Here is an 18,547-nt window from a genome sequence, read left to right on the forward strand (position 1 = left end):
TGGCTTTTGGGAAGGGAAGGCACCCGCGACAGCGTTAGCAGCTCCCAGAGCCTCGTGCTGTCCGCTCCTTCCTGAGGTCCAAGGCCCAGCTGGCCAGAGCTTGGGGCGGGGAGGGCCCTCTCCGGAGGCCCCTGGGTGCCCAGGGAGGACTGTGCCTTTGGGGAGGACTCTGCTTTTAGTGCTCAGAGTCCCCAGCCAGCTCTGACCCCTGGAAGCCCGTCCTGCTGAGTGGGGAGGGGCGGTGACTGCAGCAGAGGAGCAGGGCAGGCTGCTGCAGAGCTGCCGCCCAGGACGCTGCAGAGCACCGCAGGCAGCATGCAGGGCTGCGCGTCTCAAGGGCAGGGATCAGAGGGCCACCTCTGACAGCTCCACCGCCGGTCCCTTAGACAGAGGGACACGGGGCTGAGGTTCCCACACCGCGGTCACTGCAAAGGTGCTGTGAGCTCGACCGATTCACCCTGGTTTCAGAGGCACCACTCAGCCTCAGGCCAGGTCTGCTCCCTGCACCAGGCGGGCTGCCCCCATGGGGTGCAAGTGTGTGATCTGAAGGACAGAGATGCTGGGGGGGGGCCTCTCAGGCCTCCTGTGTCCACCCCAGGGAGAGATCATGGGGGAGAGAGAGAGCTCTGTTTCAGGAGTGCTGGGTGCAGAGGTCACTGGCTGCTCCCTGGCCAGGAGGGGGTCACCCAGAAGCCCTGGTGGTGGGAGGCTGGGGTCCACTCCTCACAGGGTCGACTCCTTGGCTGGGACTGGAGGCAGGTGCGTGTGTGTGTGTGTGTGCGCTTGCATGGGCGTGCATGGAGGGCGATTTCTGGGATGACTGGGACAATGACCCAGAATATTTTTAACAGTGGCAGGAGAGGGAGTAGAAGGCAGCTGTCCCTGGAACCCGTCCCGGGGGGCCCCGTGAGGACGTTTTGAGGTTGAAGGACGCCCAGGACAGTTGCACCGTGTGGCCCTTGTCATCCTGGCAAGCCGGTGCCCTCTCTCATGCCCAGATATGGCTCCGGGGCTGCATGTGTCTCCCCAGCTGCCCGCCTGCCCACCACGCCAGTATAAATAGTCCGCGTTCTCAGCTGTCCCATGGACAGGCTGAACTCGGATGACTCTGCCGGAGCTCTAGGAGTGCCCCCGACCCCGCCCACCACCGAAGTGCCTGAGGCCAGCAGCTGTAGCGGGACAGAGGCCGCCGGGTGAGGCTCTGGGCTCTTGGGCTCGGCCTCTGTCTCCCCCTCCTCACCTGCCCCCTTGGAGGGCATCAAGTCCAGGAGGGACCCAGCTACCTTCTGTTGCTCCTTCCCCAGGGCGTGGTGGGGCCTTTGCCCATCAAGAGTGAAGAGGGATAAGAATCCCCACCCTGGGAATGGGTGCAGGCAGCTGCTTGGTTCCTTGGCCTCGGGCTCAGGCCTGCAGCAGGCGAGGCTGTCGCTGGGGCCCCTGTTGCCCCTCCCTCGGGTACCTCCTCACCTGTCCCAGCCCTCCTCCCACATCAGCTGTAGCAACACACTCCAGAGGCCTTGGAGCCCCGAGCACCAGCTTGCCAAGCTCCTTCCCCGGGGAACCTGCTTTCCCTCCACCCTTAACTCAAGAAGTGACTCTCTAATGGTGGAATTTCAAACACCTCCAAGGCCTGTGGAGCTGACGCCCTTGAATGCGAGCAGGAAAGGCCCATCTTGTGTTCCTCAGACATGGGGTGCTACGCCCCGCCTGAGGACAGATGGGGACACTTCTCACAATGTCTCTGCACGCTGGGTGGCCTCACTGAGCCAGAGGGAGGGCAGAGAACACGTTGGCAGAATCGAGAGCGCGATACGCACTTGTACGTGGAGCTGGGGCCTTCCTTGCTGTCCTGAGGCCTGCGGTGGCCGCACGGACGCCCTCGTCATTTCATCCGTGGCCATTCCTGAGCTCCTGGCTTAGGGATCTGTTTCTGCAGGTGGGTGGGAGCAGTGGGCAGGTGCGCTCCCACCCACAGGAGGGGGCTCCAATCAGACTCTGTGTGCCAAGGGGCTTTTCCTTATCCTGGGACACGTGGCTGTTCATTTGTCCCCGAGCTGCCAAGCCCTCTCTCTTGACCTCGGGACTCTCTGATCGTGTTCTCAGCCAACAGCCTTCTTCAAATTAAACTAGCTTTTACCCTGGCCCTATCTTTGAGATCCTAAGACACAAAAGTCTATCTTGCCATTTTTGCAAAGAACAGCAAAACAATCACGTGTCCCCTCCCGCCCCTGCCTCCCTCCCACCTGCCCCCTGCTCTGTGGGTCTATTTGAGGCGAAATTTATCTCTGGGAAGGGCCCCATCAATTTGCCTTGCTCTTTTGTTGACAAGTTTATTAAAAACCCAGGCAACTCTGTATTAAACTTTTATCAGTGTTGAGAAATAATATATTTCTTTTTTTGAATAGATAGAAAAGTTATGGATTTGGGCTGAGCGGGTCTTGTTCAGCATTTGGCTGAGTCAGCGTTGCTGATGATAAGAAACAAGCCCGTTTTGGGGTGCAAGGTTTCCTTTTGCCTTTTAATTAGGGGTCTCTCTGGGGACTGCCCTGCGCGAGCCAGTGCCCCCCACAGAACCCCGAAGGCTCCTACAGAAACCCCGCGGGGGCTGCCCACACACACCCGGCTAACTGTAATTCTTTGCTATCTATTTTAATAATTAACCAAAATCTGGAATTAAAATTTAATTTAGTGGTGAATCTGAGCGCTAATAGGTAATGGTTTTGCATGGAGAAATATTAGGTTATTGACATTTACATTTTAAAAGCTTCATAGTAAGAAACAAAAAAAGCATCCAGATGGGAGTTGGCAATGTCCTCCCCTGGTGGGAGGGGACGGGCACCCTGTCCTGCCCCCTGGTGAGTGCCTGGGGTTGCGGAGGAGAAGGAGAGGGGCTGCTCTTGCCTTCGCCTTGGGTCTCTGAGTCTCTGTAGGGCTTTGGCGGCGCAGGGCTGTGCTCTGCAGTCTCTGAGGGCAGCGTCTTTGCTGCGGGCGTGACCTGGTGTTGGTTGCCCTTGAGGGGAAGTCATTTGGTGCCGCATCTTCACTGAGGACGCTGGTTGTAGTGTCCCCTGTGCCGGGGCAAGAGACACCTTCCCCTGGGGGTCCTGTGTGGTTTCTGCCCAAAGTGGCCACGGTTCCCCGAGGTCCTGGGCGAGGGCTTGTGGGTGCAGCAGGACGGAGTGTTGGTTTTCACCACCCTTGAGGGACAAGTGCCCAGGGACCCTGTGCCAAGCTCAGACCGGGCCATGGCGTGACCAAGACTCAGGTTGCACAGGGCTGGTGCTCACACACGGCCGTTCACACGCCCACATGGAAGACCTGAGGCGCAGGGGGCTATGGAAGTCCCCAAGAACCCCTCGCTAGGTGTGTAGTGCTCTGTGCCTGGGGCCCCCTCTGCCCCACCAGAGGTCAACCTGGGGACGGCTGCGGCTGCAGGGGAGGGCCTGGCGGTTCACTTCACGCTTGCTCCTCCTTCCACCTTCCAGGACTGTGGGGCTGCCTCTCCTCTAGGGTCCAACAAAGGGGCTGGGGCCCTACCAAAGGCAGGAGCGGCTTCCAGGATGAGGTGGCAGGCGTGGCTCTGGCCCCCCTGCTCCCCCGTGGCCTCACCCTTTGGGTATCCCTGGGTGAGGCTGCTGTAGCCGTGGCTCTCAGTGACACTTCCTACCAGGTCTTTATCTACATCACTATTTGCTCCAATTATAACTAATTGGACACGTACTGCATCTTCATGGCATCTAATTTTCTATTGATTTTAACAGGGCTGCTGGTGTTTTCGGCAGAGATTGCCCATCGCTGCTTAAAAATGCTGAGTGTACTTCCCTGTGTGGGACAACTCCATCAGCAGATGTTTTAAAACCTGTTTAATTGTTTGGTTCATAACGCACTAGCGGTAGGGGCTGCAGCCCTGTTCTCTATAGCACTGGAGTCAAGAGAGAGGCAGAAGGACCCAAAGTGGGTTCTCCAGAGAATCCACGCCCTGGGCTCCATCCCCAGTCCTGCTGTCCCGGCGAATGGTAAAGTCACCAGAAACGCTTGGGCCGCCTCTCTGCCAGGCCTGGGCACCTAGCTGGGGACACAGAGGGGACCAGCCAGGAGCTGCCCCTCCCTTGGCAAGCTTGCCTTTACTGAGGGGACTCAGGGACTCCTTATTCGATGAGGAAACCACGGTGGCAGCTGGCCCCAGAGAAGGCCAGGCAGGGCTGGCCCTCCCCTACCCGGAGGCCCCTGGAGCCCTCGGGGCCCGGGGGTCTGAAGCCCTGGGAGCTAGGGGTGGTCGCTGTGGTGAGGGGCTGCGTGGGTCTTGGCAGGAAGGCAGCCCGTGCTGGGAGGCTGGAGGCAGCACAGCTCAGTTTGGGGAAGGCCGGAAAACGTGGGGTGCGGGGGTCTGGGAGGGGTGAGCTCTGTGAAGCACCCGACCTTTGAGCCATGGGGTGGGGCCCTTGGGGAGGTTTTGGGGCTTGTGGGATGCTGGTTTCTTGGCCTTTTTAGAGAGAAAAGAAAACAATACTTACAAGGAAGTCGAGGAAACTCGGAGGCCTCTCCCTTGTCAGCCCTCGCCCCACGCTGGTGAGACCCCAGGGTCCAGAGGGAAGGGGCTAGAGAATCTGCCAGTGAGTGGGAGCTGCTGCCCGAGGGAGCAGAGCAGAACGGGGGGTGCCCGGGTCCGCAGGGGTCCCCGACATCCTGCCCGAGGGATGGACCCAGCTCCAGCACATCCCAAGAACACAAACTGTGCGCCTGTTTCCTTCACACTTGCAAGCAAAGGTGCTGCTCACTCCCTTGGCAAAGGACGACTGGGAACTTCTCTAAGCCAGGCCATGTTGGGGTGAGTGCACCTGGAGGCTGGCTGCCACCTCATGGGGCAGCATGAAGAGGAGGAGCTGGGCCCTGGGGCAGGGGATGCTGCTGTGAGTCCCCGCATCCTCCTGACGGGCAGCACAGGACAGGTCTTGAGGCGCAGTGGGGTGTATGGGAGAAGACGGTGGCTGTCGGTGCTCAGGGCTGCACCTGGCACTTGGCCGCTCGGCGTCTGCTCACAGCTCACGCCCACCACCGTGGCGGCTGCGACGCCAAGCTTGACACCTCATCCAAGGCCGTGGGGCCTCCCCGTGGGGCTTTTGCAGCCTGTCCCGGTGCTCTGCTGCCTTTTGGGTGAGGTGACCAGTTTGTTTGCTACGTTGATTGGCAAATGCCAGACCTCCCAGCTCCTGATGGGAAAGAATTGTGGCTGGGACTCAAGTCCCCAGCTTGATCTTGTCAAATCTTCCGCTCCATTAGGAATATTGACAGCAGTAAATGAATAAGTGCGTTCCAGCTGCGAGGTCTTCGAGCCGTCCTCACTCCAGGGCCAGGGAGGGGCGGGCTCTGGGAGCCTTGGGGTCTGCCCTGCACCCTCTGTGCTACTGGAGTAAGGAGGAGAGAGGTTTGCAGAGTGTGGGCTGATGGCCCGGAATCCTCTCTGTTTTGGGATGCGAGACTGACCCCAATATGCAGGGGACTTTGGGGAGGCGACCTTGCTGCACGGCACAGATCTTTCTGGAGGGCACCATGGCAGGGACAGTCAAGGAAGGTAGCTATGGACGAGTCAGAGCAGGCCTGGCAGAGGCTGGGGTGGGGGATCGTCCAGCTCAGTCGCTCCCAGCGGGGCCTTGGAGGGTGGGCATGGTGCTGTGTGACCGTCCCTGTTGCCTGAGGGGCCTGAGCTTCTGTTCCTGCAACGTCAGGAGGGGTCAGAGAGGCCAGAGGACAGGCAGGCGGGGCAGCCCCATGTGTGCAGAGGGCAGGCAGGTGGCACAGGCCCTGGTGCGCAGCCCACACTCTGCCATCCTGGTGGGTGAGGAGCAGGTGCGTCCACCCGTGCTGCCCAGGTCGGCCTGTGCTCCCGGAGGGAAGCTCACACACGGGCACCGCATCCCCAGCACTGCCAGAGACACTTTCCCTCACCTGTCACGGCTCCTGATGGATGGGGCTGCAGGGAGGCTCATTTTATAAAACGGAACTTGCTCTCAAGTCACTGCGGGTGATAGGAGTGGGAGATACGGGAGCCAGGCGAGGGTCGTGTCACGTTCGGACCTCCGTCCTGACGCTCCGTCCTCACAGTTCCCTTGGGCATGGGAAATGCCCCTCAGCAAGATGCGGGCAAGGCTGCAGGGCTGGGGCGTAGGGCCCAGGTTCAGGCCGTGAAGGCCCCCTCAGTCTGTCCTCCCACCACCATGCAATGTGGGTGTCCCTGGAATCTTCCTGTCCTGCCCACCCAGAGATATCACGTGGTGTCAGAGTCCATCCCGTCCCACCTAGGCCACGGCAAGCCAGGCGGGAAAGTGTCCTGGGTGGGCTGTCCTGTGGTCAGCCGGGGCCCGTGGCCGACCGGGAGGTCTGTCCTGCCCCTGCTCTAGCTATGAGTGTGGTCTGGGAGGAGTTTGCAGTGACCCTCAAGGTCACTGTGCCCACAGATGTGAGCCCCTGGGGCGGGGCCCGATGGTCTGGGCTGTATCCCACAGCTGAGGCTAGTGCCAGGGGCAGCGAGCACTTGGTGAAGCCAGGGCTGTGGAGGAATCGGGCGGTGGAGGCAGAGGGCACTGAGGGCCAATCCCAGAGCGTGGAGGCTGCCTGGCACCTCTGACCCTCCCCAGACCCCTGTGGGTCCCCGATGGGGGAGCCTGGGCAGAGCGAGAGGGTGGTGAGTTGTGTGTGAGTAGGTGTGTGTGTCGGGGCGTGTGGCCCTTCGCACCGGTCCCCGTAGAGCTTGAGGGAAACTCCTCGGGGTGGAGGCCCTCCGGGACGGGGGGTAAGGGCCTGATGCCGGCCGCGAAGCCCCGTCTCCGCTGGGACGTCCGCCTGGTGGAGCTGCCTTCCTCACTGACGTCGCTGTTCCTCGGATCCGGGAGCCAAATGCTTTGCTAGAGCTGGTAAAATGGAACCAAATCGACTGTCCAATGGATTTGGTCCCCTTCAACCAGCTGTAGCTGTGCATTGATGGCGCCGTGCGGCCCGGCTGCAGGTCCCGCAGTCACGGAGAGGACCCAGCAGGCGGTGCAGGGACAGCCCGGCTCAGCGTGTGGTCAGCTCCAAGTAAGCGAAGCCCCGAGTGCTGCCCCTGCCCCTCGGGACACTTCGGTGCAGAGCCCAAGACCCCCCAGCTGTGGTGCCCCTGCTTGCTCATCCCTGCCAGGGCACCATGAAACCAATGTTCGTTGCTCACACCAGAGCTTTGCTTGAAAATGTGGGCTGAGGAGCTGGGCCCTGTGGGTTGGGCCTGCCGGGGGCCTGGGCTGGCCCTGCCCTGTCCTCTTCCCAAGGAACTTGTTTTGATTTTTTCTTTAAAATGGCCTGGACACTAAGGCTCCCGAGGGCCCCGCTGGCGACCTGTGGGGGTTTGTGTCCTCAGTGGGGAGGCCTGGGCCAGTGGCGTCTCTCCAGATGGCCTGAGGAGTGCTGGGCCTGGCAGGGAGACCACAAACAGGAGCCCCTCGGCATGGCCCGTGGCTGGGGAGGTGCCTGTGAAGGTTGCTGGGGGCCCCCGGGGCTCCCCATCTCCCCACCCTCTGGGGGGAGGTACTGACGCCTACGTGCAGGGAAGGCGGGTTACCGACGGGCACAGCTGTAGCGAGCGGAGATCTGCAAGGGGGGCTGCAGGCTGGGCGGCCTCCAGGACCTGCTTGGGGGGGTCCCTGACCACGTGCCCTTCTCTGGGCAGGGGCTGGCATGAAGGGGCTCAGGCTGCTGGGCACCAGCAGACCTGAGGCCTGGGCAGGCACGGGGGCTTCTGCTGGGCATCTCTAGGCCTAGGGTTCCAGGGCCTGTCAGGAGTGACCCCTGACTTCTACCCAGAGTAGCAGAGGCGGGGCCTCCCCTCGGGGGCCACCAGCTGCCAGTCCCAGGGCAGGTGAGACCGAGGGTCAGGACCGTGGGAGGGATGAGCAGAGGGAAGGGGTGTGGTGGGCAGAGGGGCAGACACCCTATGGACGGACGGACGGGCAGAAGAACGGGTCTGAGGACAGTGGCTCCCCCGGCCCTGGCTCAGGAAGTCACAGCTCCCTCCTCACACCCGGCCCAGCCTCAGTGCCTCTAATTCTCAGGGTCAGCTTAACCCTAACCCTGGCACGGTGTCACCCCTCTTCACACAGAGTCACTATGTCCCCAGGCAGTGGGAGAGGCCGGGAGGCTGGGGCAGTGGACGGCAGCCCTGTCTTCAGCACAGGGGTGGGGCTGGGGTTTGAAAACCAGAGTGTGTGGGATCCACGGGCTCTGCTCCTGAAGGGCTGTGGCCTTGGCCTTTATTCGAGCCTCTCTGAGTGGAGGGCAGAGTGGTCAGCTCCTGCTGGGGCTCCTATCCAGGCGCCGCCTCCTGGGAGCCTCCAGGGGCTTCCACTGCTGAGCCCTTCACAGGGGGCAGCCAGGTGGCCTGGGTATGGCTGTGCCTTTCAGAGTGACCTGACCCCAACCCCACCAACCCCAAGCTGTGTGATGCCGGGCACTGTCCTCCACTGGGGTCTCCTGCCAGGGACATCTGTCCATCGGGTGAGGCCTGGTCCTGTCCTGGAGGGGAGACTTTGGATATCCACCCAGCTGAGGACCTGGTCAGCCTGCCCCCAACCTTCCCTCCTACCTGAAGGGTGGGGAGGAGGCTGGGGAGGTGGCCGGGGTGCAACAGCTTGAGGTCCTGTGTCAAATACATCACCCGGGTGAGGACTCCGGGAACCACCCCTGGGCCTGTGGGAAAGTTTTGTGCAAACATCACGCCAAGAACAGTGTCTGCTGTTGACCCAGCACTTGCCAGGGAAGGCTGGAGCCATTGGAGTCCCTTCCAGTGCAGCCTGGGGTTCCTGTTGGTCACCATGCCAGCTGTGAACAGGGACGCCTGCTCCCTGTTGCCCGCCTGGCCCTTCCTCGCCACCCATGGCCCCACCAGCCCGACCCTCTGGCATTGACACCTGCTGAGAGCAGTGGCACAGCTGCAGAAAGCCCACAGCTGTGCGGGAGCTGCCGTGCCAGGCAGGGCCTCAGGGTACTGAGGAGGGTGGCAGGAACGGAGGGGCACGCAGGCTCCATTCCAGCCAGCTGAGAGCCAGGGCTCCCTGCTCCTGGCCTCCCGTCTCTCCTGTAAATTAAAGAATGAGATGAGGCTGAGACCATCCCCGGTTCTCCACCGCGGTCAGGACGTCAGCTCCAGATGACTATAGGACACTGTGGCTGTTACCCGGCCTACCCACCTGGGGCATCTTTGTGGAGTGCCCAGTAAAAACCACTGCACCTGCCTTGCCATCCCCAGGATGGGGCCTTGTCCGGTGAAATCACAGTGCAGCCCCTGACCAGGCCATGCACAGTGTGGACAGACAGGACATGTGGGTGGAGACGAGGGCACACTTGGAAGCAGCTCCCGTGCCTGGCGGGCCGCACACGAGGGGCTGTATGGGCTCTGACCCTCAGCAGCCCCAGGCAATGCATGACCACGGCTGGGTGTCCCAGTGAAACTTTATTGGCAGACGCTGGAATTTGAATACCGTATCATGTTCGGAGGTCACTAAATGGGTCTTTTGATTTTTTTCCTCCCAGTCATTAAAAAGGTGAATGGTGTCCTGAGCTCTCAGGGGCTGTCTGAAAGCAGGCGGCAGAGGGACTGGGCCCTGGTTGCAGCCACCACCTCCAGCTAGATTAAGAGGATAAATGAGCAGCAGGCACTGTGCGCACAGGACCGGGACACAGGGGCACCGAGGGCAGCCACTGCTCTTCCCAGCTGCTTGCTGCATGTTTGGTCGGTGCACAGGTGGAGGCCCCAGCGCAGCCCTAGTGTTCACAGTGGTGGGACCAGTATGAACAGCCCCGGCCTGCCCAGCAGGAGAGAAAAACCAGGAGGAGGCAGCTGGGGCAGGGCAGAGCCTGGAGCCTCCAGGTTTGGGGTGGGGCTATCTCATGTCTCATCCTGCACCCCCTGCAGCCTCGTGGCTTTGGGCTGAACTCGCCCCCAGCAGGTGCCCATCTCTGGAACAGGTGTCCACTGGGAACAGGGCCCAGCCAAGCCAAGGCTACTCCCCAGGGTCAAGGAAGTGGGGTCAGGGACAGGGACACAGCCCACTGGAGGACCGCAGTTTCGGATCCCAGGATCCTAGCAACCCTGGGTTGGGGTGCACAGGAGCCAGCTCTGCCAGGCTGGGCATGCCGCGGAGTGCCTGGGCATCAGAGAGGGCGAGGAGCTCACCACAGTCACACAGCCAGCCCTGGGCAAGCCTAGAGCAGGATGGGAACACATTCCTGCCTGCCCCAGGGCTGTCTTCCACTCCGGAATGGGCAGCCCTTGGCTGGACTTGGCCAGGCTGAGTTTGGGACGCTGAGTTTGGAGGGCTGCTGCCTGCAGCCCCCGCACCTGGTCTCCATGCTTTGCTGTGTGTTTAGCTGCGTGGGGGTCCGTGCAGCATCTTGCCTTAGGGGGCTCAAGGGGAGAGGGGGCAGCAGAAGGGGAGCCAATGCTGGGGAAGGGGCTTTATGTCTCCTGGGGCTCTGCCATCTGTCTTTTCATCTCCCTGGGAGGGGTGAGAATGTGGATCTGAGTGAGCAGTGGACATTGCCAGCTCAGTGAGTGAGAGGATGGGTCTGAGGGTCCAGTGCTGTGGGAAAGCCTCTCCCTGCCAGGTGCAAAAGGTGACAGGAGTTGGCCCATCCCAACCTCAGCCGAGGATCTGCAGGTCCTGGGTCCTGTATCACTGTAAGAAAAGTCCAAGAGCTCATTAGAAATGCAGATTCCAGGCCCCGTATCACACCCCTACCCCAGTCAGAGCCTCCAGAGCAAGGGCCTGGGAACCTGAAATTTTACCGAGTGCGTTGGTGAGTCTTATGAACAAGCCACACCAACCTGGTCCCCTTGATGCCTGCCAGCCCCGCACCTGCCCTATGTACACCTTGCTCAGGTCCCCTCCCTCTGCTCCCTACCCCTCAGCGGACCATCTCTTTCCGGGAAGCCTCTTGGCCTCTCAGCAGTAGGTCTCTCTCCTCTATACTCTAGCAGCCGCCATCACACTTGGGACCCTGTTGGCTGCAGTGGGTCCCTGTGGAATCTCCCCTCTCCCTGCAGCCTTGGGTGGAGGGTGAGAGGTGTGTGCAGTTTCCCAGATGTCAAGGGATGAAGTAACGTAGTCTGTGTGTGTGCATCTCCTTGTTCTGGGAGAAAGTGGTGTTGACCACAAACAAGCAGAAAGAAAGTTAAATTCTATCACCCCAAGCAGCCCCTGGTGAGATGCCAGGCACTTCCTTCCAGTCTTTTTTTCCCGAATGTAGCTCAGTTTATCCCCATCCCACCTCCCACCACACACACTAAGACAGCGGCCACAGGGCTGATAAACAGCCGTTTCTGCAGAGCAGTGCCTGGGGCCCCCTCCTGCATCATCAGTGGCTCTGTCCACCTTTCTGCCCAAGGTCCTGGGGTCAATGCACTGCCAACGCCCCATCCATGACCAGCGTGAGCAACCTCACTGCTGTCCATAAACGCTCCTGTGCTGAGCCCTGGGCACAACGTTCTCCAAATTCTGCTGGCTCTGACATGCCTGTGGTCCCGCAGCATCACCAAAAACATCCTGACTTCCTTCCTCCTGAGCATGGGATGGAGGCAAAGCCCTGAGCAGCCTCCTGTGGGTCACCCACCGCACCTGCTGCACCCACCGCACCTCCTGTGCCCACCACACCTGCTGCCCCCTCCATGCCCACCACACCTGCCACTCCTGCCGTGACTCCCGTCCCTCTGCAGGTCCCTGCTTCCCTCTCTTCAGCAGCTTGCTCAGGCGCTAACCATCTCCCACCCCAGCGCCCTGTCCTTCCTCAGGTCCTGCTGACCGGGCAGCCTCTGGTCTGCAGCAGGGCACACGGGCCTCCGAGCGCTGGGCTGTGGGGTTGCTTGTTGCGGTTGTCCCTCCCAGCCTCTTGCTCCCGTGTGCCTGGCCTGGGACTTCCTCCAGGTGTATTTGTGGAGGAAGCCAGAGAACGGGTGCAGGGTGCAGACAAGCCTCTGAGGGGGACCGCACAGGAGGTGGGGTCCCAGGCAGAAGGGCCAGTGCAGCCTCCTAAGTTTCAGGAACAAGCTGTGATCTGGAAGCTTTGGAAACTCTTGAAGACAAGGAGCAATGATCTGTGTTGGACCAAGGATTCCAGATCCCTGCTCTGCTGCCTCCGGTGGGAACACCCACACGCCCTCCCCAGGACCCCTGGGCCGACAGCCTGGGTTTGTGTGTTTCAGTCCAGGATCTCGAGCCCTTAGAAAAGAGACCCTGCTCCCATCCCGGCCACTCCGTCTCATGCTTCCTCACTTCGTGTCCACTCGTCCCAGCGTGCGGGGGGTGGGGCTGGTGCTCTAGGACTGAATTCTGGTCCTGGCTCCCACCCTGGGTGTTTCTTTCCTATAGGTCAGCCCTGAAATGTCCATTACTCACTAAGAAAAGGAAAATGCTCATTTGAAAGACAATTCTTCTCTTTGGCAATGCTGAGACATTCTCCCAGCCCCAACCCCACAGTGCTCCAGTGTGTGAAGCACAACAGCTGTTGGGGAAGTTCAGTGCATCTGTCCTAACCAGGGCTGGAGGTGATGCCAGTCTGTGCAGCTGGGAACACCTCCTCCACTGTGGCTGAAGGGGCTCCACCTGGCACCTGTGCCACCAGTGGCCCCTGAACGGGCATCCAGGCCCACCCTTAATAAAGATGCATTGCTCATTCTGTTTCAGACCTTGTTTGTCCTCCCCAGCTCCCCAGTGTGTTCTGGAGGAGATCCCTCCACTGTCAGACAAAGACTTCAGAATGACAGCAGTCATCCCACCGAGAGTCAGTGGCGTCGGCATGTGCTTCTCCTTCTTGTCAGTGCCCCTCTGGCTCAGTCCAATGCCCAGTGCTTACAGCTGGGGAAACACACACGGGAAACACACACAAGCACATACACACCCCATACACGGGCACAGGCTCACATGCGCACACATGCACACTTGTGCAAACACACACACAGAGGCACATGCACATTCTCACACAGGCACACATACACAATGTGCACATACACAATGCACACACAGGCACACACATGCACACCCGCACACATGCTTACACATACACTTACCTGCACATTCCCACACACGGACATGCAGGCACACCCCTCCACACACACATATATGCACATGTATGCACACTTTCTCACAGATACACAAAGCAATGCAGACACTCATGTATGTATATATGAGCACACATGCATACACACAGGCACACACTGTGCACACACATACGTATGCACACACCCACACATGCACAACACACATAGGCACACATGAGCACACACTCACATGCACACACGTTCCCATCCCCCCACCACACAATCGCACAGATGCCTAAGGCCTTGCAGCAGGTGAGACCGCCCGTCAGTAGGATTAGGGGCCAACAGAGGGTTCTGGCAGCAGATGCAGGCAGTTTGGAGAAGGGGCTGAGTGCGAGCTGAGGCAGACAAGGGAGGCTGAGTGAGGGAGAGGGTTGGGTCCCTGAGGTGGGGCAGGGGGAAGGGTGGGAGGTGGCTGAGGGAGCTTCCCGGCGAAGCTCAGAATGAGGCACTCACGTGGGGGGTTGTTTGGGCTTTCCCAGGTGAACCCTGTACTTCCCCCTTCCCCCCCCCTCCCTCTATATTCCCCTCCCCAAAGCCATGGCCCCTCACCACCCCTCTGCCCTGGCACCTCAATGAGACCCTGTGGACGTTCCTGTAGACAGGAAGTGGGGTAGGGCCTGCCGGGAGGTGGGGCCTGTGAGAAGGCGGGGCCTGTGGGGAGGTGGGGTCTGTGGGGGAGGCTGGGGCCTGTGAGAGGGGGGGGCCGGGGGGGGGGGGGGGCTTGGGGGGAGGCGGGGCCTGTGAGAAGGTGAGGCCTGTGGGTAGGTGGGGCCTGTGGGAAGACAGCTCTTCTTATGAGAAGGCGGGGCCTATGAGAAGGCGGGGCCCATGAGAAGGCGGGGCCTGTGGGGAGGTGGGGTCTGTGGGGGAGGCGGGGCCTGTGAGAAGGCGGGGCCTGTGGGGAGGTGGGGCTTGTGGGGAGGCGGGGCCTGTGAGAAGGTGAGGCCTGTGGGTAGGTGGGTCCTGTGGGAAGACAGCTCTTCTTATGAGAAGGCGGGGCCCATGAGAAGGCGGGGCCCATGAGAAGGCAGGGACTGTGGGAATTTGAGGTCTTCCTAACGTGAAGAAGAGCCCTCCTAGGGGTGCAGGGAGCATCTTCCTTTGTCTTTTGAGCTCATCTTGATTGTCATTTGTTTACAACAATGTAGAGACCAGGCTGCACTCAGGATGCTGGCAGGGCCGAGTTGAGTGACGTCCATGCCACCGATGCCCGCTGGGTGTCTGCGCCCAGCAACACTGTGCTGGGAGCTGGGGATGTGGGAACAGGTCAGACCCAAACCTGCGCCATTTGTTCCACAAACCAGCAGCAATGCGAGCCAGGCATGGTTCCAAGTTCACCTGAAGTCTGTCCTTCCCCGAGCAGCCAGAGGGGCAGGTCCTGCTGTTTTCGCCACTCTGCAGATGGGGAGACTGAGGCACAGGCGGCCACACGCAAGTCACCCCGCCAGCGAGGAGAGGAGGCCGTATCTCAGCCAGGGTGTGGAAATGCTGTGCTTGGCTTGTAACCCCTGCCCCAGAGGCCCCTGTGCTAAGCGCCCCGGCTCTGGGGCAGGAGCCACACTCTGGATGATTTTATAAAAACCGTTTTATTTTAAAATAATACGCAAGTATGGAGGGTGCCCCTCAAAGCACACACATGGCTTCATTAGTTACCCTGTGGAACAGCTCCATGCCAAAACCTGGACTTGCACCGTCTCCTCCAGATGCCTCCCTGGCCTCGCCCCTGCCCAAAAGGAACCAGTGCCCTTTCGTTTGTAGGAATCACTTCCTTGTGTTTTTTTTTTTCCCCCTCTAAATACTATGATGTAGCTTTGCCTATTTTTTTTTTTATTTTATTTTTGAGATAGACTGTCAGTCCATCACCCAGGCTGAGGTGCAGTGGCGTAATCCCAGCTTACTGGAACCTCCACCTCCCAGGTTCAAGTGATCCTCATGCCTCAGCCTCCCGAGTAGCTGGGATTACAGGCATGGGCCACTACACCTGGCTAATTTGTGTATTTTTAGTAGACACAGGGTTCACCATTGTTGGCCAGGCTGGTCTCGAACTCCCAGCCTCAGGTGATCCACCCACCTTGGCTTCCCAAATTGCTGGGATTCCAGGTGTGAGCCATGACACCCTGCCGGCTTTGCCTAACTTTTTATAACAGCTTGATTTTAAAAATGATTCAAGTCTGTTTCAGTCTTTAGGTCCCTCCTGTCACTCTTTTTTTTTTTTATAATGTGTCTGCTGAAGGACCAGGTCGTTTGGCCTGAGGTGTGTCCTGCACCAGGATTGCTGGTGGCGCCCTCTTGGTGCGGTTCTGCCTGTTCCTCTGTCCCCTGAGGTTCCTGTGCGCTGGTGGCTGGACCCAGAGACTCCTCCCACTCAGGCTGCATCCCTGCCCCAGGACCCCAGGTTCTGTTGTGTCCCCCCATTAGGAGGACACAGGTCAGGGCCGTGCACTCCTGGAGTGGTGGCCAGGCTTGCTCTGTGCCTCAAGTCATGAATCCATCGAGGTTGCAAGATGGTGATGTCCTGAGTCTGGAAGTTCTTTTTCACTTATTTGTTGGGATACTTTTATGGAAACTCTTCTTCTCCACGCAGTCTCATCCCCAGTGCCACTGTCCAGAGGAAGCAGGATAAGGGCACAAATCTTCTCCCACAGTCGCTGCCTTCAGGAAAATGCACCGGGTCCCCAAAGCCCTCCTGAGGGTTGGCTTGGTCAATACCACTGTGTGCGCATGCCCCCTTCCAGTGGGAACTGTGGACGGCATCGAAGGGAAGAGAAGGTTCTTGCTGCACCAGAAGCCCCTTATGGAGCAGTGAAGGATTTCACAGAACTGAAGATCAGGTGCCTGAGACAGGAGATTTTACCAAAAGGATGCTTTGAAAGCCAAGGGGGAAGCTGAGTTATGAGAAAGCTTTGCATGACCACAAGGAATACAGAGCCCAGAGCTGGGATCCGAGTCGCTGCGGCACTAGGACAGAGGCAACTTGTAGGTACCTGGGAGCCCAGACTGGCCTGGCCATTGGGAGCAGAGGGGTCCCTGGTGTGGGCCTGCAGCTTGTTCACCTTTACTGTGTCTTCAAGGGCACCACTGTTCATCTCAGCAAGGCTTCAGTGAACTTGCAGGGGATGGTGGAAGCAGACACCGCACTGTGTGGGGGACCTGAACACGAAGTCGGTAGAGGAGCAGGTCTCTGGGAACAGCTCCAGCAACACCAAAAGGAAGCGGGCCACCTTGAAGAGCGCTCTTCCTCTGCTGGAGCTCCCGGTCAATACGGCATCGTCTGCGTGGAGGGTCTGATTCACGAGATGTACGCTGCTGGAAAACGCTTCAAAGAAGCAAACTACCTCCTGTGGGCTGAAGTTCTCTCCACCAGGTGAAATGCAGAGAACACCCACTCGTTTTGTAGAAGGTGGGGGTGCTGGCAGCTGGGAAGACCAGACCAGCAGGCTTTCTAGCAGAATGAACTCAGGTCTACACGCTTATTTTTGTAATCAGGTCAGTTAATAAATGGTGACTGCCTTTGAATTTAAAAGAAATATGTATCATTATGCATTCATGAACCAAAACTTGTTTGGTAGATCTCAATCCACTGCAATTATTATCGTCTTTGCAGCTCAGATCATCCTGTCTCTGGCCAGGGGTGTCTCATCAGGTGAACTTCACGTCCTGCATGCTCTCTCAGGGTCAGCTTGGTTGTTGTATAATTTACATACCAAAAAACAATGCACAGATTTTAAGTGTAAAGTTTGTAGAGTTTTATTTAACAAATGTTGAATTTTACACTTGTGTAACCACCATCACAATCAAGATCTGGAACATTCCATCAGTTCAAAAACTTCCCTCATACACCTTGGCAGTCATCGCCCTCCTCTGGCCCAGCAATCACGGACTGGCCAGCATGGATCAGATCTGCTTCAGCTGGAACTTTCTAAATGGAATCACGCAGCGTGTGGGCTGTGTGCCTGGCATCTGTCTATGTTGTTTTAAGACTCATCTGCACTGTTGTGTGTTTCTGTAGGTTTTGTTCCTTTTCATTGCAGAGAAGGACTCCATTCTGTGATGACACCATTGGCCTGCTGATGGGCATTTGAGAGTCTCAGCATCCACAGGTGCAGTGGGCAGAGGCCGGGCTGCAGGAGCCACGTGGGGCTGGTCGCTGTCACTCCTGCCATGCTGGGTTGGCTGGGGATAGAAAGTCAACTCAGAAGACGAATCAACTTGCTTATGTGGCCAAGAGGTCTGAAAATAGGGCTGGATCCAGAACCCAAACCATGTCGTCAGAAATCTTTCTCCATAGCTCAGCTCCACCTTCCTTGGGGCTGGCTTCATTCCTGGCAGGCTGTTTGCAGGCGGAGCACAGGTGGACGCTGAGATTTCAGGCTTATATATCTAACTGGGTGGGACAGAGAGGGAGAGAGGGAGAGACAGAGAGACAGGGAGGGGGAGACAAATATACAGAGAGAGACAGAGAGACAGAGCGTGAGAGACACACAGAAAGATACAGAGTGAGAAAAAGAGAGAGAGAGGAGGGAAAGAGAGAGAAAGAGAGAGACAGAGGGAACACGACACCAAAAGAGCGAGCGTGAGAGAGATTCATTTCAAGAAACCCAGCAAAGGTCCCAGCGATGGACACTCGCTGGCCAGGCTTGGGTCACTTGACCACTTGGGGTGGGAGGAAGCCGTCCCCTAGAACTACCCAGGCTCCCCAAATTGAAACGAGGGACCTGATAATGAAAGGAGGAGGGATGCTGGGCAGGCAGAGCGAGGCCACTGCACTGTTGCCACTGCAGTGTGCTGATGCCAGGCCCTGCATGAGCATCCAGCACCTACCGTGCGCTGCTCTCCCACCTGGTGGGCCGACTCCCACGGCCCCGCCATCTCGATACAGTGGTGAGTGGGTGGTGAGCTGCTTTCCTGTGCTCTAACCTTACTTTACTTCTAAAAGTGAAAACAGAAACACGGGAGTGCCGACACCGGCGACAGAAAGCAGGCTCTGTGAACGCCGCGGAGGTGAGGCTGGTGCTGCCCGAACTGCTCGGGGGACAGGCATGTGAGGCAGGCATGGTGCCGTGGACCACGGGCTGAGACATTTGGGGCCACTTTCCTAAAGAGGGCGGATCTTTAGAGCATCTGTAATACACGTTTCCTCACTGGAGGAGAAACCAAGCTGGGTGAGCATCTGGGATTTGACTTCTGCACAGTTGATTTTGTACATTTTCCAGGGTTGCATTGTGGACACAGCGAGAGAGCCCCCGGGGAGAAAGGCTGCATTCAGTGGAGACTGAACCCACGTGGGGGGCCGGGGGGTGTGCCTCCTGTGACTCGGGGCAGGTGCCTGACTACCTGGGGTGCTTTCCAAAGAGGGTGGGCAGGGCCATGGGGGAGGGGCCCTCCAGGGCCTCCGTACCTGAGTGAAGCTTCGTCAATAAGCTT

At 58.9% G+C, this 18,547-nt stretch overlaps 1 protein-coding gene across 1 annotated transcript; it reads left to right on the forward strand.

Moving 5' to 3' along the window:
- Window positions 1-6,400: 6,400 nt before the first annotated feature.
- On the forward strand, window positions 6,401-12,615 carry MIR1-1HG (MIR1-1 host gene). The gene is given in 4 exon segments (XM_023183247.1): window positions 6,401-6,483; window positions 6,963-7,074; window positions 12,393-12,449; window positions 12,451-12,615. Coding segments are annotated over 4 exon segments (417 nt in total).
- The last annotated feature ends 5,932 nt before the right edge of the window (window positions 12,616-18,547 follow it).

The sequence above is a fragment of the Piliocolobus tephrosceles genome, chromosome 20 (genome assembly GCF_002776525.5).
Source record: "Piliocolobus tephrosceles isolate RC106 chromosome 20, ASM277652v3, whole genome shotgun sequence".
Taxonomy (NCBI): Eukaryota; Metazoa; Chordata; class Mammalia; order Primates; family Cercopithecidae; genus Piliocolobus; species Piliocolobus tephrosceles.